Source organism: Capsicum annuum, chromosome 8 (genome assembly GCF_002878395.1).
Source record: "Capsicum annuum cultivar UCD-10X-F1 chromosome 8, UCD10Xv1.1, whole genome shotgun sequence".
Classification (NCBI taxonomy): Eukaryota; Viridiplantae; Streptophyta; class Magnoliopsida; order Solanales; family Solanaceae; genus Capsicum; species Capsicum annuum.
The window spans coordinates 167,849,680-167,876,901 of NC_061118.1; the positions used below are offsets into that span (position 1 = coordinate 167,849,680).

Sequence of the window (27,222 nt, forward strand, 5' to 3'; positions counted from 1 at the left end):
ATAGGTATTCGAGTAAGATTTCCAATGATACCAATTTGGCTAAAATTCGACACTCGAGAAAGAAGGTATGGACTTTCAAAGTGATAAGAGTCACCTAACCAATCGCCCATGGCCACTAGAAAGCATAGGCAATAGCCTAGGCAGCGCCTATATAAACATAGGCGATAGCCTAGGCAGCGCCTATGCAAACATATGAAAATGGATGGGCGGCGCCTATGTAAGGAATTCTAGTGACTTAAACACTCCGTGTTGAGGACAAAGTGGTCCTTTTCCACCCTTACTTAGCCCTAAAACACAAAATTAGTTCCAAGGACCCCAAAATACATATTAATTCATCAAAAGTGCTCAAAGATTTTCCTTAGGGTTTCAAAATAAAAACCCAAATAGCCCAAGATTTGACCATAGGTTTTGAAAGATAATTACATATTTGGAATCACCAATCCGCAAGCTTCAAGAAACATCTATTATCCTTGGAAATAGAGGTACGTGGGGTTATCCAAAAATCGCATGGGTGTAGTTTTATGAACATGCATGCTTTTAAATGGGGATTTTCAATCCAATGCTAATATCTTATTTTCAATATGATTTCTAAGTCTTCTTTCTTTATGTCATGGGAATTGTTTGCCTATATACTTCAATGGTTGAAACCATGCATATGTGATTTGAGATTTTCCATGGAAGTTTGATAAATATGAAAAATAAATTTCTTTCAAATTCCCATGATAATGTCTTGATACCCCATATCATATTGTGATCAACAAAAGAGAGCATGAATTTGAAATAAATATTGTTCACCACTTGTAAATGATGAAGCACCTTGGTTTTTACATGGTTAGGCATATGTGGATGTGATATTAAGGACTTGAAAATTGGGAATAATGATACCCTTCGGAACATGATATGTGATTGAATCAGATAAAATTTGAATGCATTGATTTTACATGAGAAATGTGGATGCTCGAAGAAGGCGTTTGAGATATAAGGGCTCATCACTGGAAAACGTGTTTGCCAACACGGAATATTGGTACCAGGCTAAGTGATCTTGTGTACCTGACTTCATGTCATTCCCAAATTGGGACTATAGGTAGGAGCCCAGGCTATGTGATCTTGGGCACTACTATTGGGTCAAGACACCATGCTATGTGATCTTATGTGTCTCTCCCTCACTTACACTCTAATCTCGATGGCAAACGAGGTTAGACAGCTGGTGTAAATTATGTAGGGTATCCCACCTAGCTCAGTTGCATTTCATTGTTGTTGAGAAAAAAAACATTATATTACACCCATGTGTTTTCAAATGATTTGATACGAAATTTGCTTTATAATGGATCTCAACTATATATTGTAAAAATATTATGTTTTATTTTGATATCTCTGCATGCCAGTACTTTGTGCTGACCCCCTCCCCTCTCTAACCTCTCAGGTTCAGAGGCCCAGTCTAGGGGTCAAGAGAATCAGTAGAACTTTCAGACAAAGCGGTAGAGACAAGTGGTGAGCCTTATATGTTTTGGAAGGTCTTATGTCCTATAGTCCTTTTATCTTATATTCAGTTTTAGGGTCTACTGGGGGCCTTGTCCCAGTTTATATATGGTTACTTGACTCAGTCATTTGTTAGAGATTTTCGCAGATAGTTGTTTAGAGGTTAATTAATATTAAGGGAACCTTATCTCCATGTTATTGTTTCTTTTCATATTTATGATCATGTTTCCAAATTATTGTGTTTTTTCACATTACTTTGATTATATGGATTAGGTGCAGGATTACCAGACAGCTAAGGGTGTTTCGAGCCTCAATAGTTTGAAATGCTCATCACGGCTAGGGCCTAGTTTAGGTCATGACAAGCTTGGTATCAAAGCGCGGTTCATGGTCCCAGGGTGTCTACAAAATCGAGTCAGGTAGAGTCTTGTTTATGGGTGTGTAGCATGCCATACTTATAAGCAGGAGGCTGCTAGGCATTTAGGAAATATTTCCCTTCTTTGTGATTTAGTTCGTGCTTCAGAGTCTGAACTGTCCCCTAATTAATGATCACTTGTGTTTTAGAAACACAGTTATTCCTCCACGTCGTATCGTTGATCAGAATGCTCAGGCAGATGAGGTCCATCCCACCCATGGTATGTAGACCCATAATAGGGCTCACACTCTAGAATTTGTCCCTACTCCAGGAGTCCCTCCAATCCCGACCAGTCCACCTCGGGCTCTACAAACTAATGCCAACCGTCCCCCAACTACTTAGGGAGATATTTCAAATGCAGAATTCAGACGGTCCATTCATATGCTGACACATTTGGTAGCTAACCAGGATTAATGATCGGTAGATGTTTGGTCTGCATCTGTTACATCTGAGGGTACTAGAGTTAGACATTTCATGAAGATGAACCCACCTAAATTCACTGGCACCAAGGTAAAGGAAGATCCACAGGTGTTCATGGATGAGATGGAAAAGATCTTTAAGGTGATGCATGTGGATGAGGTTGAAGGGGTGGAGCTAGCAACCTATCAGCTCAAGGACGTTGTGAATTAGTGGTATGCCGACTGGGAAGATGAAAAAGGTAAAAGTGCTGAGCCCACAGTTTGGGGCAAATTTTTGGAAGCTTTTCTTGATCGATTCTTTCCTCTAGAGTTGAGGAGACCAAAGAGGAAGAGTTTATAAATCTGAAGCAGGGCAGTATGAGTGTCTAGGAGTACACTTTGAAGTTTAATAAACTAGCCCGCTATGCACCAAAGTTGACTAGTAATATGAGAGCCCGAATAAAGAAATTTGTATCTGGCCTTGCTGATAACCTGGTACTTGAGTGCCAGGGGGCTATGTTGAATAAGGAGTTAGACTTTGCTCGACTGACCATTCATATGCAGCTGGTGGAAGAGAAAAAGAAAAAGATTATTGAATCTAGAGAGAAAGACAGACAGGCTAAGAGAGCTAGATCTACGGACCAGCACCAAAGTTAGCCGTAGAGTGGTAACTGAGGTAATAAGTGGTCAAAGAAGAAGAAGTTTTGGAATAATGCACAGTCAGCAGCCAGCGCCCCAGCACCCAGACCACCGACAGACAGACAAACTCAGAGTTTTCAGACTCCTCATGGGTCCAAAGCTCTAGGTACACAGTCTTAGGGTAGTGTGGCCCAGCAGCATCGTACTCATCCACGGTATGAGGTTTGCAGAAGGAATCATCTAGGAAAGTGCTGGTTTGAGGGGAGAAACTGCTATAATTGTGGAAAAATGGGTCACCTTTAGAGAAATTATCCTTCTGTTGGAGTAAATGCGAGTGGGGGGGAGGGCTAAGTCCCAAGTTGCCTCCACAGCTCCTTTTCCTAAGGGTGCCCCTTCAGCTACTGGAAGCAGTTACAATCGGTTATAGTCTTTGACTAACCTCTAGGAGGCGGAAGCTTCACCAAATATTGTCATCGATATGTTATGAATCTTTTCTCATGTTTATGTATTGCTTGATCCCGGGTCTACTTTATCTTCTATGACCCCTTATGTGGCTGTTGGTTTCGGGTTTGAGCTCGAAGTTATTGTAGAACCCTTCTCTGTTTCTACTCCTATAGGTGATTCTGTTGTTGCTAAAAGGATATATAAAAATTATGTTGTGGCTATTCATAGTAGGGAAACTGTGGCAGACCTTATAGAACTGGATATGACAGATTTTGATTCCATCCTTGGGATGGAATGGCTCCATTCGTGTTATGCCACCCTTGATTGCAGAACCCAAAAGGTTACTTTTTCTTTTCCGAATGAGACACCAATTATATGGGCAGGGAGTTCTGTGGAATCTAGAGGTCACTTTATCTCTTATCTTAGAGCCTGAAAGCCTATCTCCAAAGGTTGTATGTATCATCTAATTTGAGTAAAAGATTCAAAAGTTGGAAACCTTCCTTTACAGTTAGTCCCTGTAGTGAATGAATTCCCAGAAGTCTTTCCCAAAGATCTCCCAGGGATACCCCCTGATAGGGAGATAGATTTTGGCATTGATGTGTTGCCAGACACTCATCTTATTTCTATTCTGCAATATAGAATAGATTTTGGCATTGATGTGTTGCCAGACACTCATCTTATTTTTATTCTACAATATAGAATGGCTCCCGCGGAACTATAGGAGTTAAAGAAACAGCTTGCAGACCTCCTAGACAAAGGTTTTATTCCTCCTAGTGTTTCCCCATGGGGTGCACCCATGCTCTTCGTGCGAAAGAAGGATGGGTCCCTTCGGATGTGCATAGACTACCGTCAGTTGAATAAGGTCACGATTAAAAATAAATATCCTATTCCTAGTATTGACGACCTTTGTGACCAGCTTCAGGGTGCCAAGTGTTTTTCAAAAATATACCTTCGTTTGGGTTATCATCAGTTGAAAGTTAGGAAGTCAGACATACCTAAGACAGCCTTCCAAACCCGATATGGTCACTATGAATTTCTAGTCATGTCCTTCGGGTTGACTAACACCCCTGCAGCCTTTATGGATCTTATGAATAGAGTATTTCGTCAGTTTCTTGACTTGTTCATCATTGTATTTATTGATGATATTCTGATCTATTCTAAGAGTAAAGAGGATTGCCCCAATCACCTCCGAATTATTCTTCAGACCCTTAAGGATCATTAGCTGTACGCCAAATTTTCTAAGTGTGAATTCTGGTTAGATGCTATTGCCTTCCTGGGGTATATTGATGACTTTATGGTTTATTGTGATGCATCCCATATAGGACTTGGTTGTGTATTGATGCAGCGTGGTAAGGTGATAGCTTATGCATCTAGGCATTTAAAGGTACATGAGCATAATTACCCTACTTATGACTTAGAGTTAGCATCCGTGGTGTTTGCACTTAGAATCTGGAGGCACTATCTCTATAGAGTGCATGTTGATATTTATACTGACCATAAGAGTTTACAGTATGTTTTCTCACAGAAAGAATTGAACCTCAGATAGATGGGCAAGCTGAGCGTACTATTCAAACCCTCGAAGATATATTGAGAGCATGCGTCATTGATTTCAAAGGTAGTTGGGTAGATCACCTGCCACTGGTTGAATTCGCTTACAATAATAGTTACCATGACAGCATCAAGATGACTCCATTTGAGGCTTTGTATGGAAGGAGATGTAGGTCTTTGATATGATGGTATGAAGTGGGTGAAACTCAGTTGTATGGGCTTGATCTTGTTTATCAGGCGATGGATAAAGTGAAGATCATTAGAGAATAACTCAAGACTGCTCAGAGTCGTCAGAAGTCCTATGCCAATGTTCGGAGAAGAGAACTAGAGTTTGAAATTGGTGATTGGGTGTTTCTCAAGGTTTCTCCTATGAAAGGAGTTATGCGGTTTGGAAAAAAGGGTAAATTGAGCCCTCGTTATGTAGGGCCATATCAAATTTTGAAAAAGATTGGTACGGTTGCATATAAGTTAGAATTACCTACAAGTTTGGGTTCCATTCATCTGGTATTCCATGTATCCATGTTAAAGAAATACATTGGAGATCGTTCTATGGTATTGCCAGTAGAGGGTATCAAAGTGACAGACTCCTTGCCTTATGAAGAAGAGCCTGTTGAAATTTTAGATCGCCAAGTTCAAAAACTGAGGAGCAAAGAGATAGCCTCAGTAAAGGTACTGTAGAGGAATCAGAAAGTTGAACAAGCAACTTGGGAGCCAGAAGATGAAATGAGAATTAGATATCCCAATTTGTTTGCTTCGATAGAGGAGGAGATAGAAGGTACTATTCCTATCTTATCTCTCCTAGTCCTTTATTATGCTTGAAATCGTGTCTGTCTGTGTCCCGCATCATTATTCGGGGAAGAATGATCCTAAGGGGGGGATAATGTAACGCCCCGCTATTCGGGCTACAATATAGACCATGATTTTGATGCGTTTTTAATCCCGAAGCCATAAAATCCTATGCCAATACAGCATGTTAATTATCTTGTAGCATGTCAATACACTCAAGCTTGAATTTAGACCATAGAGGTCCTTCAACTCAAGAACGAGTTGAAACTATTTCGATCGACTAAGTTTTAGTGGACGTTGTAAAGTGTGTCATCTTCCATCGATCATAACTCTCTGTATATGTCGAATTAGAAAGCCTACTGTGTGTCAAATGATAGGTATTCAATTTAGCTTTTCAATTATACCAATTTGGCTAAAATCTGACACTCGAGCAAGAAGTTATGGACTTTCAAAGTGATAAGTGTCGCCTAACCAATCGCCCATGGCCACTAGAAAGCATAGGCAATAGCCTAGGCGGCGCCTATGTAAACATAGGCGATAGACTAGGCGGCGCCTATGTGAACATAGGCAATGGGATGGGCGGCGCCTATGTAAGGAATTCTAGTGACTTAAACACTCCATGTTGAGGACAAAGTGGTCCTTTTCCACCCATTACTTAGCCCTAAAACACGAAATTAGTTCCAAGGACCCCAAAATACATATTAATTCATCAAAAGTGCTCAAAGATTCTCCTTAGGGTTTCAAAATAAAAACCCAAATAGCCCAAGATTTGACCATAGGTTTTGAAAGATAATTACATATTTGGAATCATCAATCCGCAAGCTTCAAGAAAAATCTATTATCCTTGGAAATAGAGGTACGTGGGGTTATCCTCATGGGTGTAGTTTTATGAATATGCATGCTTTTAAATGGGGGTTTTCAATCCAATGCTAATAACTTGTTTTCAATATGATTGCTAAGTCTTCTTTCTTTATGTCATGGGAATTGTTTGCCTATATACTTCAATGGTTGAAACCATTCATATGTGATTTGAGATTTTCCATGGAAGTTTGATAAATATGAATGATAAATTGCTTTCAAATTCCCATGATAATGTTTTGATACCCCATATCATATTGTGATCAACAAAGAGAGCATGAATTTGAAATAAATATTGTTCACCACTTGTAAATGATGAAGCACCTTGGTTTTTACATGGTTATGCATATGTGGATGTGATATTGAGGACTTGCAAGTCAGGTATGACGATACCCTACAAAACATGATATGTGATTGAATCAGATAAAATTTGAATGCATTGATTTTACATGAGAAAGGTGGATGCCCGAAGAAGGCGTTTGAGATATAAGGGCTCATCGCTGGAAAACGTGTTTGCCAACACGGAATATTGGTACCAGGCTAAGTGATCTTGTGTACTTGACTTCATTTCATTCCCAAATTAGGACTATAGGTAAGAGCCCGGGCTAAATGATCTTGGGCACTACCATTGGATCGAGACACCATGCTTTGTGATCTCGTGTGTCTCTCCCTCACTTATACTCTAATCTCGGCGACAACCGAGGTTAGAAATTTGGTGTAAATTATGTAGGGTATTCCACCTAGCTCAGTTGCATTTCATTATTGTTGAGAAAAAAACCATTGCATTACACCCATGTGTTTTCAAATGATTTGATACGAAATTTGCTTTATAATGGATCTCAACTATATATTGTAAAAATATTATGTTTTATTTTGATCTCTGCATGCCAGTACTTTTGTGCTGACCCCTTTTCCTCTCAAACCTCTCAGGTTCAGAGGCCCAGTCTAGGAGTCAAGAGAATCAGTAGATCTTTCAGACAGAGCGGTAGAGACAAGTGGTGAGCCTTCTATGTTTCGGAAAGTCTTATGTCCTGCAGTCCTTTTATCTTATATTCAGTTTTAGGGTCTACTGGAGGACTTGTCCCAGTTTATATACGGTTACTTGACTCATTTATTTATTAGAGATTTTCGCAGATAGTTGTTTAGAGGTTAATTGATGTTGAGGGAACCTTATCTCCACGTTATTATTTCTTTTCATACTTATGACCATGTTTTCAAATTATTGTGCTTTTCCACATTAATTTGATCATATGGATTAGATGCCTGATTACCAGATAGATAGAGGTGTTTTGGCCCTCAATGGTTCGAAATGCTCGTCACGGCCAGGGCCTGGTTCGTTTCGTGACATTTCCCTTAAAACAAGGCCCTCATGTAATACCCTTATTTTTTCTTAGCTCGAAAATCATCTCAAGGATGTTAGAACTTGCTTTAAAATAAGAATTCAATATTATACATGTGGTATTCTTTCTATCGATATATAATTCACCCAAATCTGACACCTGGGCGAAGAGTTAGAGCCTTTTTAGTGAGATAGTGTTTGACCTGAGCCTTCAGCGCGTCGCGGAGATAGCTCAAACGGCAATTGTCAAATTCCAGTGTTGTTCCACTATACTAGCGCATCGCACCAAACTTCCAGGTCATAGACAAGGAAGCAATGTGATAGATTCGCATTGTGCCACCGTTTAGTTTCCTATTTATCAATTTTCAGTGACACGGCGCAATAACGCCGCGTCACTCCAAGGGCCCAATTTGGAAAATTTTACTGAAAAATTAAATTACGTGTCCAGGGTTAAAAGGGTCAATCCCCCCCCCCCCTATATAAGCTTTCAAACACGGGATTTAGCCCTTATTCATCCAAAATATTAATGTTTTTCTCAAATATTCTAAAGAACTCAAGCTAGGGTTTTCATAGAAGGTCCAATTTCAAGAAGGTTTCACCATCAATCTTCACAAAATCACAATCTAAGGTATGCATAGTATTCATTCAAGGACTCATTTCATCCATGAAGTCCAAGAATCCTTTTTAAATACAAGTTATGGATTTTCTTCATGTTTTCTTGCTTTGTATGTTCTTTTACAAATGAGGAATTGATTTCTATTCCATGATTTAATGATAAATTCCATGTGGGTTGATTAGTATAGATAAATATTTATGAAATCTCATGACTAAAACCTTGTATGATGGAATTGGAATTGAAGCATGATGTTTAATTCTTGTATGATGTGCTTTCCATGTACTATGACTACAATATGTTTGATTAAATGCCTAGATGAAGGAAAATTGTCTAACTAACATGATATCATGAAATCCCCATGTATGTACAAGTTTATGCCTATTACATGTTTGATGAAAGGCTCCTATGAATGAAGTATGTATTATGATGTTAGTCAAGTCTTCAAGTAAATCATGCTATGTCAGTTCCCTTCTATCAAGTCCTGGGGGTACTTGTACCCGAAATATTAGCTGTGTGCCTAGATCCATGTCATATTTTCATGATACTCTCAGTCAATCTATGAACTCTTAGACTTTAGATGGTCTTATGACTCGGGAAAAATCTCCATGATCTCATGACTCAGTTAGTTCTCAGATATCAGTAGTATTCTGTCAGCCACAGAAATTCAGTAACTCAGTCCATGCTCATTTCAGTTCAGTAAATCATGTTCAGTGACTATTCAGGTAGCAGTAGGAATTAGCACCGAGTGAACCCAAGGATGGGAACTCACCTGTTATATAAGGGCGTGATTCCTAGAAGGAATCCTTGCGTTCCAGAACTATGTAACCAGCATAGGTTGAGACATCGTAGCCTGCTATATGATGGTAGATGAGGTGGCTTAACCTGTTATGTGAGGGTTCCTACCATTCTCGCTAGAGTTACCTGTTATATGAGGGTTACTCACATGTTATCCTTACCAGTGGCGCGGTATTGACACCCTTCCAATCAGGGCATAGATTGGAAACCAACTTAGCTATTATAGCACCTTTGGGGCATGTCAGTTAGATATTACTTCCCACAATTTTATGTTACAAAATTAGGACTGCCAGATATAATCAATCATTCTCAGTAATAGAACTCAGATAGTTCTTATGAATTTTAGGACTGTCAGACACAGTCAATTCAAATACAGTACGAAACTCAGATAGTTCCATAAGATTCAGGACTGTCAGCTATTGTCACCGACATTATCAGCTATACTCAAATATAGTCACCCATGTTATCAGAATTATTCAGAGTTTCATCCTAAGTCATCATTTCCAGCTCCCTCTACAGCCAATGCTCTATTTCCTAAGTTCAAAGAGGGTAACAAAGATAGAGCGCCAGGCTCTAAGACCCAGGTCTGTGTTAGTAGTGCCCGCCTCTATCCTCTTTGCCAGACTTTCGATAAGTACCATCAGGGTGTGTGTAGAGTAGGTAGTGCTATTTTTTTGGCTGTGGCAAGCCAGGCCACAGAGTTAGAGACTGTCCTCATCCGGTCCTTAGGGTCAACAGAATCGCTCTTCAGCTCAATCCGATCGCCCAAATTAGCAGGATGCCACTTCCAGTGCTACTTGAGTTCAATGCCCAAATCATCTCCATGCTCTTCAAACTCGAAAAGATCAGGAAAATTCTCCTAATGTAGTTACTGGTATGATACAGATCTTTCATGTGAATGTTTATGCTTTGCTAGATCCAGGAGCTTCCTTGTCTTTTGTTACTCCTTATATAGCAATTGATTTTGGAATCCATCTCAAAATTCTAGCAGAGCCCTTCTCAGTATCTACCCTAATGGGTAAAACCATCATAGCTCGGTGGGTACACAGGAATTGCCCGATTATGATATTATAGAAAGTCACGTCAATAGATTTAGTCAAGTTAGAGATGACTAATTTTAATGTCATTCTCAGCATGGATTAGCTTCATTCCTGCTATGCCACAGTCGACTGTAGAAATAGAATAGTTCAGTTTCAGTTCTCGAATGAACCCATCCTAGAGTGGAAGGTTAGCGTATCTGCTTTCAGGGGTAAACTTATTTCCTACCTTCGGGCAAGGAAAATAATATCTAAGGGGTGTGTTTATCATCTATTTCATGTTAGAGATTCTAGTTTCGAGGCTCCCAGTCTCAAATCAGTCCCAGTAGTGAATGAATATTTAGATGTCTTTCCAGAAGATCTTTTAGGAATTCCTCCCAAAAGGAAAATAGACTTCAGTATTGATCTTCTTTCAGACACTCAGCCTATCTCTATTCTGCCATATAGAATGGCACCAGCAGAACTCAACGAACTGAAAGAATAGTTGAAGGATCTCTTAGATAAAGAATTCACCAGACCCAGCGTTTCCCCGTGGGGCACACTAGTCTTATTTATGTGCAAGAAAGATGGTTCACTCAGAATATGTATAGATTACCGTCAAGTCAATAAAGTCACGGTCAAGAACAAGTATCCTCTTCCCAGAATCAATGACTTGTTTGACCAACTTCAAGGTGCCAGTTATTTCTCTAAGATAGACCTCAGATCCAGCTATCATCAGCTCATAGTTAGAGAATGTGACATCCCGATGACAGCTTTCTGTATGCAGTATGGTCACTTCGAATTTCTAGTCATGTCATTTGGTCTTACCAATGCCCTAGCCATTTTCATAGACTTGATGAACCGCAAGTTCAAGTAGCACTTAGACATGTTCATCATAGTCTTCATAGATGATATTCTGTTCTATTCCTACACTGAGCGAGATTATGCAGACCATCTCAGAATAGTACTCCACACACTCAAAAATCATCAATTATTCACCAAAAGCAGTAAGTGCAAATTTTGGCTAAGATTAGTAGAATTCCGTGGCCATATTATTTTAGGTGATGGCATTAGAGTAGATCCTCAAAAGATCGAAGCAGTAAGAAACTGGCCACACTCTATTTCTCCATCAAATATCAGGAGTTTCTTGGGTTTGGCTGGCTATTACAAACGGTTTGTTGAGGGATTTTCTTCTATTGCATCCTCTATGTCCAGATTGACTCAGAAAAAAGTTAAGTTTTAGTGGTCAGATCCATGCGAGAAGAGTTTTCAGGAATTAAAGACTTGACTCACCTCATCTCCAGTTCTAGCTCTTCCATATGATTTAGACGGTTTTTTTAGTTTATTGTGATGCATCTAGAGTGAGTTTAGGTTGTCCTCATGCAGCATGGTAAGGTCATAGCCTACACCTCCAGATAGCTTAAACCCCATGAGAAGAATTATCCTACTTATGATCTTGAATTAGCAACCTTAGTATTTGCCTTGAAGATTTGGAGGCATTATTTATACGGTGTTCATGTAGATGTCTTCACAGATCATAAGAGCCTTCAGTGTGTCTTTTCTCAAAAAGATCTCAATCTTTGTCAGAGAAGGTGGTTAGAGCTCTTAAAAAATTATGACATGAGTCTCCTCTATCATCCGATCAAGGCCAACGTAGTGGCCGATGCTCTCAGTAGACTGTCCATGGGTAGTATTTCTCATGTTGATGATAGTAAGAAAAAGTTAGTCCAAGAAGTACACCAGCTTGCTAGACTAGGCGTTCGCTTAGTAGACTCTTCAGAGAGCGGTGTATATGTTCAGAGTAGTTTAGAATCATCTCTAGTTTCTGAGGTGAAAGAAAAGCAAGATAAGGATCCTAGCCTTGTCAAGCTAAAAGAGTCAGTTCAGAATCAGAAAATAGAGGTTTTCTCCCAAGGGGGAGATGGCATCCTTCTTTGTCAGGGTCGTCTATGTGTTCCAAGTGTAGATGACATAAGGCAGCGAATTCTTGCAGAAGTGCATGGTGCGCGTTACTCTATTCATCCAGGGGCCACTAAGATGTACCGCAACTTGCGGAAAATCTATTGGTGGAGTGGGATGAAAAGAGATGTTGCAGAGTTTGTGGCTAAGTGTTCTACATGTCAGAAAGTTAAGATAGATCATCACAAGCCTAGTTGTCCTATGCAGAAGTTCAGTATTCCTACTTGGAAGTGGGAAGTTATGAACATGGACTTCGTGATGGATATCCTTATGCAACATTGCAGCCCTACACTCCTTCAATACCATCCCAAAAACACCGGTCACAAACTTACTCATACTAGCTCGGGTATCAGAAATCAAATCAGGAGCGTACTTGGCAAACTGATTGAACTTCAAGCAGTACTCCTTAACAGGCATGAAGCCCTGCCTCAAGTTCATGAACTCCTCAATCTTTGCCTCTCTTATCTTAAGAGGAAAGAATTGGTCCAATAAGGCATCTTAGAACACTTGCCAAGTCATAGGAGTGGCATTTTCACCTCTACCCTTCTTCCATGATACAACCCAATTATAAGCAATGTCCTTTAGTCTATAGGACGCTAATTCAATACTTTCTTCTTCCAAAATATGCATCACGTTAGTGATCTTCCTCACCTCCTCCAAGTACAATTAGGGATCCTCATCAACTATCGACCCATAGAACTCATGCGGGTTCATCCGCATAAAGTCATGGATTCTAGCTGTGGCTACATCACCTCCCTGTTGATTTGCAATTGGGTCCTGGTTATTGGCCTGAACATTTGCGGTGACCGCTTGGGCTAACGCCCGAAAGGCCGCCCTAAACTCAGCATGGGACACCGTCTCATTTAAAGGATCAATAGGTGGGGGTTGCTCATCATTGTTCCCGCGGACATTCGCTCTTTGAAGAGACATTTTCTGAAAATAGAAGAGCATGAACCATTAGATAAGAGGGACAACTATAGGTACGATAGAATCTGAAAGAAGAAACAACTTTTTCATAAAACATCTCGTAGCCTCTTGCTCATAGATGTGGCGCGCTACACACCGATGATCAAGACTCTACTCAACGCAGCTTGTCAGACTCTCTAGGACTCCTTAGAAACCTTAGGCTCTGATACCAAGTTTGTAACGACCCAAAATCGTCTCCTGGAACATCACACGGTGCTTAAGGCTACAAGTAGCCCCAAGCTAACCCTTAGAGCCGTTTTTTACCAATAACACTCAATTCAAGATGAAATAGACTCAACACTCACATAGTCATATCACATGAAAGGAAATACGGGAAAGATACTCAGTCCATAGGACCACAATATAGAGAAACCTCAACAAAACCACAATAGCGAAAACTCGACACATCACAAGTATGATACTAGTCTGACAAAACCTCTATGAATCAAAAACTAGAGACCCATTGGGACAGGTCCCCAACTGACTCAAAATGAATTGAAGATAAAACATAGTCTCTCAAATACAGAAAATATCTAAAGATCGGTCCTCAAACCATGCGGACTCACTGATGTGTACACAATCGCGAACATATTTAAGGCCCTTAAACTAGAATAATTGCGAGGCCTTAAGCAACCTTTGTCATTTTTTGATGTGTTTATGTTAATTTTATAGATTAAGCTAATGGGATAGAGAACCAACAAGAATGGAGGCAAAAAAGTTGACATCTCGAGAAATCTAAAGAAAGGTGTGGCTGACAATATCTGTGACAAGGTGTCAGCCCCATGATAGGCTATCACAGTTGTCGTCAAACGTAACCAGGGAGTTGGCACATGAACTGAATGCTATGACGACATCTTCTGATAAGACATCAAAAGTGTGACAAGCCATCAGAATCATTGTCAACCCTAGGCAAAAATTATCAAAATAGAGGAGGAGCTGACGACATCCATAACACACCGTCAGACTCCTGATAGGCCGTCATGATCGTCGTCATCTTGAGATAGCAACAGCCAACATTAAATATAATCTGACGGCATCCGTGATAGGCCTTCAGGCCCATGATAGGCTATCACGGGCGTCGTTGTCTATTCTGAGGAAAATGTGAAACTTTACATTTTATTTTATGACGAAAATTATGACACGCCATCAATATCCTGATAAGATGTAAAAATCGCTATCAACCATAGGTAGCAGGAGTTGAAATTGTAGAGAAGTTGACGACGTCCGTGACTGGCCGTCAAGATCGTGATAAGACGTCCCGGGCGCCATCACCTAATCCAAAGAAAATCAAAAATTTTAATATTATTTCCTTATTTAGGATCGACTATTTAAAGACTTGTTATAGGGTTTATATTAAAAATTCATTGAGGAATCTATCTTACAATATATGACTTTTCTCTCTGTCTATCTCAAGACTAATATTTTAGAGTATTGCCTAGTAATTCAAATACAAGTTCACTTTTGATTTCATTCATCGTTGTAAGTTAATCCTTTCAATTATGAATTCAACTTGTATACTTATCTATTGCATCATGAGTGGCTAAACATCTTTAACCTGGATTGTGGGATCTAGGGTTAGGTCATGATAAGGTGTTAATTAATTACTCAAGGTTTAATAGGTGTTAGGATTTCTTGGTAATTCTGATATTATAACTTATGTATGTTGGTTGTAAACAATAGGCGTACCTACTTTGGTTTGCTTGAGAAAGAAATCATAAACATTAGGAAGTGAATTATCGGCAGGGACTCGGAAAGGCTTCGTTTAATAATCAGCGTTGTAACAAGGTTGATTAACCTGAGGTAAAATATGGACAGTGAGTTGTGATTCCCTAAGTCCGAGAAGATTAGGAAATTAGACGCTGGAATAGGTTGAGAGACATTTGAGCATACCATCGATAAAGATAGCTTGTCATCCTAACCACCGTGAGAACCTTGAGTTATTTGTAGCATCTGTCATGTACCGTAAACCCTAGTGAACATAATCCCGGTTATTTCATAAAAATATTGGTTACAAACATTAATTTCACAGTGACTAACAATTGTCTGAGAAATTTAAACCCCCATTTCAAGAAACAGTAAACTACCAGTGAATTATTTCATAAACAACTTGAGTTCACACCCTATTCCCTGTGGGATTCGACCCCAACCTAGTTGGATTTTATATTGACAACGATCGCTTACACCCATTTCAGAGTGTAGTTTGAGCAATATCACTCACCACTATAGAAAACGTAGGTAAGGTACTCGAATAATCACAGATGAGGATGGAACTGAGCACCTGAACCTACATTATAAGACAATGTAGCACATAGACATATATGTGAATCAGTACTTTGGAATGTACTGAGTATGCGGGGGTGAATGCATATGTATAAAAATAGTACCGATCTTCTTCAATCAAATCATGTATGCAAAATGAGACGACTTACATGGCTTGAACAAGTATAAAATATAAAGCTCATAAATCATGTAGAATAAGGCGTGTAACACAAATCTTGTGAATCATCGCTCTTTAACCTTAAAAATCAGAAATCTTCTCTTATTCTCAATACCCAAAGGCTAAGGGACTTTGAACAATTCTTTCAACTCATGCATATGTCTCATGGAGAGTAAAACCTCTTCAATGCTCAACATTTCATAATTATATAGAACTCATATACTTGGAATTCGAATCATATGACTTGGAAACATATTTGAAGGAATTTCATTCACCTTAGAAAAATATCTCATTTCAAGCTTTAGGAAAATCATTCTATCTCAAATGGAAAAGTATTCTAGCTCAAGGAAATAACTTATCTCAAAGCTTTATGAAAAGTACTATATCAAGGGAAGATACTTTCAATTAGGGAAATAACCCACCTCAAGGAAGCACTTTAATAAGGGAACAACTTTGCAATTCCACCATTTAGGAAAAATAACTCATAGGAAGGGAAAATAAGTATCAAATTTTGAAGTTTAAAAGGGCAAGGGAGGTTCTCGTAACCGACATAAACCATACGAGCTACATGGAGTTCAATATTTTGTCCTCCTAAGGAGGAGATCCCACGTTGGCGAGGAGAGTCATACTCTTGCCAGGGGTATAACCTAGGTCTAGTGATCACTAAACGAAACTCGACCTCGGGCCCAATCATAATCATCATAAACTCGGCCTCAAGCCCAACCTACGGTGGCACGTAGTTTTGGGGTAAGAAACCGTAGTGACTTACCCGCTTGGTACTAAGTACTACTCCCTTTAGATTGTCTACGCTCATCTAATAAAAATCCACTTTTAGAATAATCTCATGGTTCACCACGAACCCAATAATCAAATCGATAATCTCATATGATGAAGTGGATTTCAAAGCTATCGGACCATCAGGTCAATTCATTTCTCAATCATTTTAAAATAATCAAATCATGGGTGCCTATAGCACAAGAGTTCATAATTTCACAAGTCTCAAATAGGGCTTACTAACCCATAGTTCAATCTCAAGTTACAGCTCATCAAAAGCATAATATATAACATATAGATTCATAAATCATGTGAAAATCTGGGAATTTTAGCAATTTATCTCAAAATCTCAATATAGTCATATGCTTCAATATCTCAACATTGCAAATATTAGCTTCTCAAGGAGTAAAATCATGGGGTTTATACCCAGCTGTAAATTCTCAATAAAACATGCAGAAATCTAGCCATTTGACTCTTAATTCATGGGAAATATCAAGATAATGCATTCAATAATAATACGTGAAAAACCCCCAATTCAAATTCATGTAAAAACCTCATAGATTTCAGGAAATTCATGATGTAAATAAGTCTTTTGGGCACAAGGGTGAAAGAGCTACCCTTGTTCAAAACCCCACATACCTTGAATTAGAAGCTTTGGATGAATTCTCACTTTTGGAACTCTATTCGTGCTCTTGAATGAGGGTTCTTGAGGCCCTTGACTTGGGAACCTTGAGTGTTGACTCAATTTAGAAAATTCATGGTGGATTCTTGAAATTCTTGGAAGAGGTTTTTGCTATTAGGGTTTTTGTTGAGAAAAAACTTGAAAAAACTTCATAGGATGCTTGCAAATGACTTTGATTTAGTGTTTGTGCGGTTTAAGAGGCTTGGAAAAAGTCCAAAATGCCCCTTTTAACATTTGTACGAAGCTGGAAAAATTGAACTGGGAACCCAATTTAAGGGGTCACCGCGATGCGCCACTCATCGCTGTGGCTCACTGAAAATTGACAATTGGCAATATGGGAGTCATCGCGATGCGGAGCCATCGCATTTTCCCACTGGTTGGGACCTGGAACCTCAGAGCGATGCGCCAATATTGCGGAGTTCCACTGGAATTTGACAATTGTCAAATCGACCCTCTCCGCAATGCGCCAAGCACTAAAATGACACAGTTTTACGACTAGGTCTTAAATTAGCCATAACTTCTTACTCAGGTATCGGATTTGGGCGAATCTTATATCGACGGAAAGCTTATCAAATTTCTCACGTGATAAAATGTCAAAATTAGGAAAATTCTATATGGTTAACACGATACTCACTTAGGAGTCACTCCTACATCTTTTAGGGCCGAAATTACGCTTCATTTGACACGCTCTAAGGCTCAAACTACGAGGAAACTTTGCAGGGTCTTACAAGCTAACCAACTAAACTATTAAAATTTACTAGCAAAGTATACAGTAAATTATAATAAAAATATAAAAGTTGGCATAGAATAATGTTAAGGTTTTTGCCCTGATTTTCTTACTATATTTAAGTTTTATTTTTTCTTAGAAGGAAAATAAAAGTTACCATAATTACTTTTACTTTTCCAGAAAAAAAAATATAATTCTTTTCCATATTTGGCTAACCTCTTTCTTGGAGGAAAGGTTTTGGACATCTATAAATAGAAGACTCCCCTTCTCATATCATAATATAATAGCATCCACAATGTAGTCTTTTAAGATTTTCATTTAAGGGGAGATTTTCTCTCTTATTAGTTTTATGTTTTTAATATTACGTTTTATATGTAGGCCAATTGGCCAAATCATATAATAAAATTATATTTTTAGTATTGTTTTTCGTTGTCATCTTATTTATCGTCTCATAGTTTGCAACTAATAGCTTCCGCATGACGCCCTCTTGATTTCGAACCCAACAAGTGGTATCAAAACTTACAGTTCAATGGTCCAATGGTGTGGTAAGACGAGATTAAACAAGTTCAAAGCGGTTTCAAAATCAAGCTGCAACAATTTGGATGATAATGAAGATTTTTGTCGAACTACATGTGGAGAACAAGTTTCAATTATATTTTCAACACTCCTACTGCTGCATCTTTAAAAATAAAAATAAAATATTACTTTTAAATTAATTTTTAATCATGATATTTTAAAACTTATTTTTAACCATGGCAAGCAGCAGTTATGAAGATTATATCAAGAACGAAGTTCATGCACGTGATATGAAGAGAAGACAGATCAAGTGAAGAAAATCAAGCCAAAAGGGGGAGATTTGTTAAGGCTTTTGCCTTGATTTTCTTACTATATTTAAGTTTTATTTTTTCTTAGAAAAAAAATAAAAGTTACCATAATTACTTTTACTTTTCCTGAAAGAAAAAATATAATTCTTTTTCATATTTGGCTAACCTTTTTTTTGGAGGAAAGTTTTTGAACATCTATAAATAGAAGACTCTCTTCTCATACCATAACATAATAGCATCCATAATGTGGTCTTTTAAGATTTTCGTTTAGGGGGAGATTTTATCTCTTATTAGTTTTATGTTTTTAATATTAAGTTTTATATGTAGGCCAAATCATATAATAAAATTATGTTTTTCGTATTGTTTTTCGTTGTCATCTTATTTATCGTCTCATAGTTTGCAACTAATAGCTTTCCGTATGACGCCCTCTCGATTTTTAACCCAACAAATAATTGGAATGTTATCGAATTTTGAATTGGTCCTAAATCCTAATACAATGCACACGTTCACTTTTCGTGTTAATTTCAAAGGGATCATTAATTAAAAAGACTGGAGCAGCCATTCCGCCTAAACAAGCTCCACCGTATGACCTAAGGGGTTTTATTTCACACTAGCCATTGTTGATTTGCTGGCCTCTTCTCTATTTTCTTTTTGGTTATTTGCGTACTTTTTTTTGTTTTTACAATTTTTTTTCTCTTTTTTTTCGCTTCAGTCTTTTAAAAAAAGAAAAAATTGTTCTTCTATTTTTTAACAATTAATTACAATTTTACAACATTTTTTATTTTTCTCTCAATACTTCATGGTTAGAAAAAAAGAGTCAACACATTGTAATTCTTCACGCCTATTTTTTTTGGTCAATTAAATGCGAACAAAGATTAAAGAACATTTTGGTACACTTGACATAACTTTAATATAGGAACCTGAGATTCAAAAGTTTCTTTATTATATTAAATGTTATATCAAATCAAATTAGGTCATTCTGTTTTAAACAAGGGAGTACTACTTACTTCCACGGAAGTAACCTCATGTTAGTACTATATATGGGCATTTTATTTTTGTGTTGGATGTGTTTCTTGGAAGTTTAATGCTTTACCAAGTCATCAAAGAGAAAGAGAGAATAAATAATTAAATTAATCAGTATAGATTTAATAGTCTCTTTCGCTGTAAACAAACGATGCATTATGCACAATATAATAATTTAATATCAAAGTACTGGCCAATCAGTAGAGATGTTCAAGGAGTTTGACCTTCTAACTTACTTCCTAACTGAAGCATCCCCACACCAAATATTATTTGTTGGGCATTTCATATTGAATGTTTTTTTGTTTTTTTTTTGTATACTGAATAAAGTTTTGGGGCATTTGATTATTCACCATGTCAACTAGAGAAAGAGAACAGATTATTGGATAATTCAGGCTAAAGTTGCCAAAACAGGTAGACTATCAGTTTCAAAATTAAGACCAAATATGGTCGATAAATAAAATGAAAACAAGATAGGGAACTTTGAACTCTTCCATGAGGGTTGAATCATTCAGAGTTGGACCAGACATCATAGCAGTAACAAAAACAGCAACTGAAATTTTTTGTGGAAAGATTTCCATGACCCGCCAAAAAATATAAGGAAGATTTTGACATTAAAGAAGCTCGTGTGAGTTTTAGTGTGATAATCTTGAGTGCAAGTTGGATATACAATTGACTTTTGGAATCTTGATCTCATGAAAATAATTGCAACATGTTGTTGCTTAGATCCTTCTCTCTTACTGGAATTACTTAGAAGTTATATTATTTTGTCAATGTTCATGTACTGGAGATGTAATTAGGAAGGCACCATTTCACAAAACCCCTGATGCCAAGTTTACAACATTTCTTAGATGATTCCCGAGGAGAAAAGCAACAGGAATCTTTACACAATGAACAAAAGACTGATTCAAAAATTTCGCGTGGGAAGAAGGGTAATCTAATTTTATCTCAATTACGCAATATTATTCATCATGAATATGTAATACAAGCTGGATTAAGATTATAAGATATCTTGTCATTTGTTGGCAATACGCATAAGAAGAGTAAATAGTTGACCGGGCTTAGACATCATGAGCATGTGATCAGATTCTGAAACCTCTTCCACCATATCTGGTGGATTCTTTTCAATCATTAACCGTTGAAATTTCTTTGATAGAAGTTTATCTTCAGCTGCCACAATGTACGCTCGCCTAACTGATCCATACTTCTTGCTTGAAAGAATTATCTCCTTTGATATGTCATCCAAACTGAAAAGATACAATGGCCTTACTACTGTAGTAGCCAGTACCCAGTCCTAACACAAAGAAGGAAAAGACAGTTTATCACGATTCACGGCCATTCTCATTAGCAACAGTATTCAACTATCTCAATTTATATATTTACCATGCTTTGCTTACTTGAATTGGGCTCAGTTGATAAACATAACTCGCCAAATACTTCGGACCAAAGCTGAAAGTTGTTGGAGGATTGGTAGGTCCATTATCAAACGTAATACGATTATCAAGTGTAAATGCTCCGCTGGATGACTGCAGTAACGTATAATAGTTTCAAACGTGAAAAAGTGTAAGCTAACATAAAGATCATCTGATGTCTAAAATTGAAAATGGTACCTCATTATAGATGGTGGCTGCATCAAGAGTCATACCAGGCATTAGAGCTGCGACAAATACAGCAACTGAAATCTTTTCTGGAAAAATTTCCATAGCTTTAGAAATGGCCAATCCACCGAGACTATGACCAACGAGAATCACTTTTTCATCTGCTGGAAGAGAATTCATGAACTCCATTAGCGGACTAAAGTAATCCGATAAATGTGGGATTTCAAGGACCTGTTTTGGGTTGACCCCTGAAGCACCCAAGTCCAGAGCTGTTACGTTATGCCCTGAAGTTTTTATTGATGCTATTATCTTGTACCAAGACCAGGCTCCGTGGCAAGCCCCATGAACTAGCACGAAGTGCTTGCGAGCTTTAAGCCATTTAGGGCCTGATATCGTTGCATTTACATATGACAACAGAAGTATTAGAACTAGACTTGTTAGAAACTTGCTTTTTCCCATATCCTTTTCTTCTTCTTTTGAAGAATGAGCACATTGTTTCAACCATTACAAGGCAATTATATAATTCCAGGAGTTTTGACTTATGCTAATTTAATTTAGGTACTTAACTTTCATGCTGAAGTGACGCCATGTTAGGTAATATTTGGGACATTTTAATTTTATATTGGTAGTTTAATCATTCACCAAGCTGTCAAAGAGGAAGAGAGAATAAATAATTGAATTAATCATAGTATAGATTTAATAGTCTGTCTCACGGTAAATGAACATGCATTATTCATTTGTATGGGCAATTTTTTAAACAAATTATTACCATTTAACATCAAAGTACTTTGCAATTTGGAAGTGCCAACTATTATCATCCTTAAGATCAGGTTTATTCTTCAAGGATTTACAAGAATGATAATATGTGATTCACAAGAAATGCGAAAACTCTTCAATTAACCCGAATCTATTTGACTGGTTATGGAGTTCAAGAAAGAAGTTCAGAACTTTTGCATCGTTTGGTATGAGGTGTAAGGGATAAGTAATTCTGGCATAAAATGAAGGATCATTTTATCCCATATTTGATTGGAGGTATTAGTCAATACCGGGATAATTTATCGCACCATTTACACCATAGTGATTGGATAAGTTATCCCATATGCATGGTGGGATAAGTTATACTGGATAATCCTCTGATAACTAATCCCAAAATTAATTATCCCGGAATAACTATTTCGCAACCAAACGAATACTATTGTGTTGCCTTACCCAATGTTTGGATGGTGGTTTTCCATGGTATTGTATAATATGATTATTAAGAGAATCACGTTTGTTTTGATTATTTTAAAAAAATATATGATATGGTATGATTTTAATTTCACAATTTGATAACCATGAAAACCTCACTTTATGTAACCATCAATTTGATGCTATCTCCTTGTTTGCTTGTTTTTTCCTCCAAATATCTATACTTAATAATATATAATCTTATTTTATCCTTTATCCTATATTATTTAAATCCACCTCCTACGACGACCCCTACCCCACTAGCCACCACCCCTCCCCTCCCCCAAAAATAATTATTTTTTAATTTCATTTTAGAAGTTTTAAACTTTTTTCCTCTTCCACCCTCTACCCCAACCCTACCCCCTACCAAACCCCCACCCTACAATTCTTTTTTTTTTTTTGAAATTTTTTTTTCAAAATATATTTTTTTTTAAATCTTACCACACCACCCCTCCTACCAGCCCCTCCCCCATCCCCCAAATCCACCCACAAAGAAAAATATTTTTTAAATTTATTTTTAAAATAAATTAAAAAAAAAAAAATCTTGTCCCACCCCTATCCCTACCCTCGACCCCACACTCCACTTACCTAGACGAAAATATTTTCTAAAAAAAAAAATCATAATTTTTTTCGTACTCCACCCCCATATTTTATTCGTTCTCATTATTTTGTGTTAAATATATACAAATATTTTTAAAAAAATATCTTCCTATCAAGAAAATAAGTAAGAAATAATTTGTTTTCCTAAATATTTTTTTTTTTTTGCATTCCATACTAAACGCACCGCTAGCATACATAAAAAGTGCATTCGAACTTTGTACTTCTTGTTGGTGATCATGTTTCAAAACACCAAAAGAAAATAAAGTTTGTTACTATAAAAAATGACTTCGATTATATTTATTTTGATCTACTTTTATATTGATTTTGTTAAAATTTACATGAATTTAACAACTTAATATATTTACATGACATAATTTGTGACAAATTAGCAGGAAGAAAATTATTTTACTAACAGTTATTGATAAATTTAATATTTATAATATTAAGGACATTTTAGTAAACTTATCAATTATGTATAGTACTATACCGTCAAAACAACCAATAAAATTGTCATTAAATAGCACTGAACGCTACAGTCCATCCAAACATTGAATTGCACTATACATTACAATAAAATATCATATCATACAATATCGTATATTATGAAAGCTTGACAAACCGTCATCCAAACAAAGTATTAATGATTTAGTATATTATTTAAGACAATAACATAAACTTATTAAAACATGTTTTAAATATGAAACATAAGATAAAGTATAAATTTCTTTTAGGAAAAAATTGGGGGTAGGAGAAGGGGAAATGGGGAATGAATTATAAGGTAAACAATCTAATCCTCAAAAATAATAAGGTAAAAGTTGATGGAGACAACCAACCTATTAAGATTTTCCAATAAAGTATAACTTAAAACTTAATAATTCCTATGTTTTAAAGAATGAACTATTTTGACTTGACACAAAGTTTAAGAAAATAAAAAGACTTTTGACTCTTGTAGTCTTAAATTAAAGTTGTGTCAAATGTATCAAAATGTCCTTTAATCTTGTGATCCTAATCATGTCATGTGGAAAGTTGAAATTAAAGTACTATCAAAAAAAAGGAAAGGAATCATTCATTTTTAAAAAGATAAAAAAAAAATAGGTCATTCGTTTTTAAACGGAGAAAGTAAAAAATAAAATCTCACATAGAATAGTTGGAACATTATCAATTTTTGACTAGAATATTTTGAAGATTAGTCATTCACTTTTTATTTTCTGACTTTCCACTGCGTTTTAATATGAATACCCTTACTCATCCTTTAACCTATCTTTTAAAATATATATATCTGTCAAATATTATTGGGACGATTTATCTTCCTTAGATATCTTGATGATGACAATAGAATTACTTTTTCTAATCTTCAACCTTTATTGCTATAGAGAATATCGATAATTACAAATACGAAAATTAAGCTTACAAGAAATAGCATATACTTTCTCATTGAAAAGAAAATTAAAGATCTACAAATAACCTTAATCTAATGTTATCTCAATTACGCATTATTCATCATGAATATGTAATACAAGCTGGATTAAGATAACAAGATATCTTGTCATTTGTTGGCTATACGCATAAGAAGCGTAAAAAGTCGATGGGGTTTTGACATCATGGGCATGTGATCAGATCCTGAAATCTCTTCCACCATATCTGGTGGATTCTTTTCAATCATTAACTGTTGAAATTCCTTCGATAGAACTTTATCATCAGCCGACACAATATATGCTCGCCTAACTGATCCATACTTCTTGCTTGAAAGAACTATCTCCTTTGATATGTCATCCAAACTGTAAAGATACAACGGCCTTACTACTGTAGTAGCCAGTGCCCAGTCCTAACACCAACAAGGAGAAAAAGACAGTTATCACGATTCACGGCCATTCTCATTGTCAAGAGTAACAGAAATCGGCTATTTCAATTTATATATTTACTATGCTTTGCTTACTTGAATTGGGCTCAGTTGATAAACATAACTCGCCAAGTACTTCGGACCAAAGCTGAAGGTTGTTGGAGGATTGGTAGGTCCATTATCAAATGTAATACGATTATCAAGATTAGTAGCTCCGCTGGATGACTGCAGTAACGTATAATAATTTCAAACTTGAAAAACAGTAAGTTAACATAGAGATCATCTGATGGCTAAATTTGAAAATGGTACCTCATTATAGATGGTGGCTGCATCGAGAACTAGACCAGGCATGACAGCAGTTACAAATACAGCAACTGAAATCTTCTCAGGAAAGATTTCCATAGCTTTAGAAATGGCAAATCCACCAAGACTATGACCAACAAGAATCACTTTTTCTTTTGCTGGAAGAGAATTCATGAACTCCATTAGCGGACTAAAGTAGTCCAATAAATGGGGGATTTCAAGGACCTGTTTTGGGTTGACCCCTGAACCACCCAAGTCCAGAGCTGTTACGTTATGCCCTGAATTTTTTATCGATGCTATTATCTTGTACCAAGACCAGGCTCCATGGCAAGCCCCATGAACTAGCACGAAGTGCTTTCGAGCTTTAGGCCATTTAGGGCCTGATGTCGTTGCATTTACATATGACAACAGAAGTATTAGAACTAGATTTGTTAGAAAATTGCTTTTTTCCATTTTTTTTTTTCTTTGTTTGAAGAATGAGCACATTGTATCAACCATTACAAGGCAACTATATAATTCCAGGAGTTTTGACATAAGCTAATTTAATTTAGTACTTAACTTTCATGCTGAAGTGTCCCCATGTTAGGTACTGTTTGGGGCATTTTATTTTTGTAATGCTCATTTAATCATTCACCAAGCCATCAAAGAGGAAGAGAGAATAAATAATTAAATCAATCAATATAAAGAGTCTCTTTCACTATTTCACTGAAAATGAACATGCATTAATCACGTGTAATGGTCAATGTTTAAACAAATTAATGCCATTTAACATCAAAGTGTTTTGGCAATTTTGTAGTGCCTGCTATACTTATTCTTCAGATTAGGTTTGTCCTTTAGGGCTTTACTATAAAATATGTGGTTTACAAGAGATGTGTAAATATTTCAAGTTAATCTCAACCTATTTGATTGGTCCCACAGTTTAAGGAAGCAAGACTCACTCAAGAATGAGACGGTAGTGGTCTGTCGACAAGCTTGTTCGAATCTTGGATGCAGTACAGTGGAATCCTGAAGCACCCCTACTTTCGCGTTGGGAGCTTGTAGTTTTAAATATACTAGTATTGCCTCGGTGATTTAGCATATGATTTAAAACAATCACATAAAATTATTTAAACATGATTTAAATAATAAAAAAGAAAATAAAGTATATTGTTATTTTTTGAAAAAAAAAAGAAAAAAGAAAGGAGATATATGGGATCAAATTACAAGGCTGGGAAATTGAATCCCTCATCAATAAAGCAAAAATTAAGTTCACCAACCAATTAAGCTATTAAAATTTTCTAATAAAGTACAAAATAAATTATAATAAAGCTATAAAAGTTCACATAGAATATTGGAACATTATCAAAATTTGAATTGGTCCTAAATCATAATACAATGCACACATGTGTTAATTTCAAAGGTGTCGTCATGTTTTGTATTATTTTCAAATTGAAATACGTACAACTGTATGAATTAATTGATGTGAAAAGGACAAGGGTGGACATTCCGCCTAAGAAATTTTATTTTCACATATTAGGCACTATTGACTAGCTGCCCCCTATTCTCTATTTTCCTTTTATTTTTTCAATGTTTTTCTTTTTTAAAAAAAAAAGAAAAATATTAAAATTTGTTCTTTTATCTTTTAACAATCAATTACAATTTCACAACATTTTTTATTTTTCTGCCCATGCTTCAGAGTTAGAAAAGAAAAAAAAGCAATACATTGTAATTCTTTATGCCTAATTTTTTAATTAATTAAATGCAAACAGAGTATACTTTTTTTGTTACGTAAAAATAATATATTTTATTCAACAACGATACATTTACATATTTGATTTATTAAAGATGCAATTTCTATACACATCTTATACATATACATAATCTATATAATTTATCATTTTGTATAATAATTATATGGCTCTATACACATTTTATACAACCTTTAGCTGCAATAGT

At 36.5% G+C, this 27,222-nt stretch overlaps 2 protein-coding genes across 2 annotated transcripts; both read right to left on the reverse strand.

The window, feature by feature from the left end:
• Positions 1 to 20,652: 20,652 nt before the first annotated feature.
• Positions 20,653 to 21,803, reverse strand: LOC107840334 (methyl jasmonate esterase 1-like). The gene is made up of 3 exons (XM_047395106.1): positions 21,330 to 21,803; positions 21,117 to 21,245; positions 20,653 to 21,013 (listed from the first exon to the last, which is right to left on the reverse strand). Exons 1-3 carry the CDS (start codon positions 21,774 to 21,776, stop codon positions 20,735 to 20,737), a joined length of 855 nt encoding a protein of 284 aa, XP_047251062.1. The 5' UTR covers positions 21,777 to 21,803; the 3' UTR covers positions 20,653 to 20,734.
• A 2,679-nt stretch (positions 21,804 to 24,482) lies between these two features.
• LOC107840332 (methyl jasmonate esterase 1) lies at positions 24,483 to 25,980 on the reverse strand. Its single transcript, XM_016684167.2, has 3 exons — positions 25,294 to 25,980; positions 25,081 to 25,209; positions 24,483 to 24,969 (listed from the first exon to the last, which is right to left on the reverse strand). The coding sequence occupies exons 1-3, from the start codon at positions 25,819 to 25,821 to the stop codon at positions 24,691 to 24,693; spliced, it is 936 nt and encodes a 311-aa protein (XP_016539653.2). The 5' UTR covers positions 25,822 to 25,980; the 3' UTR covers positions 24,483 to 24,690.
• Positions 25,981 to 27,222: the final 1,242 nt, after the last annotated feature.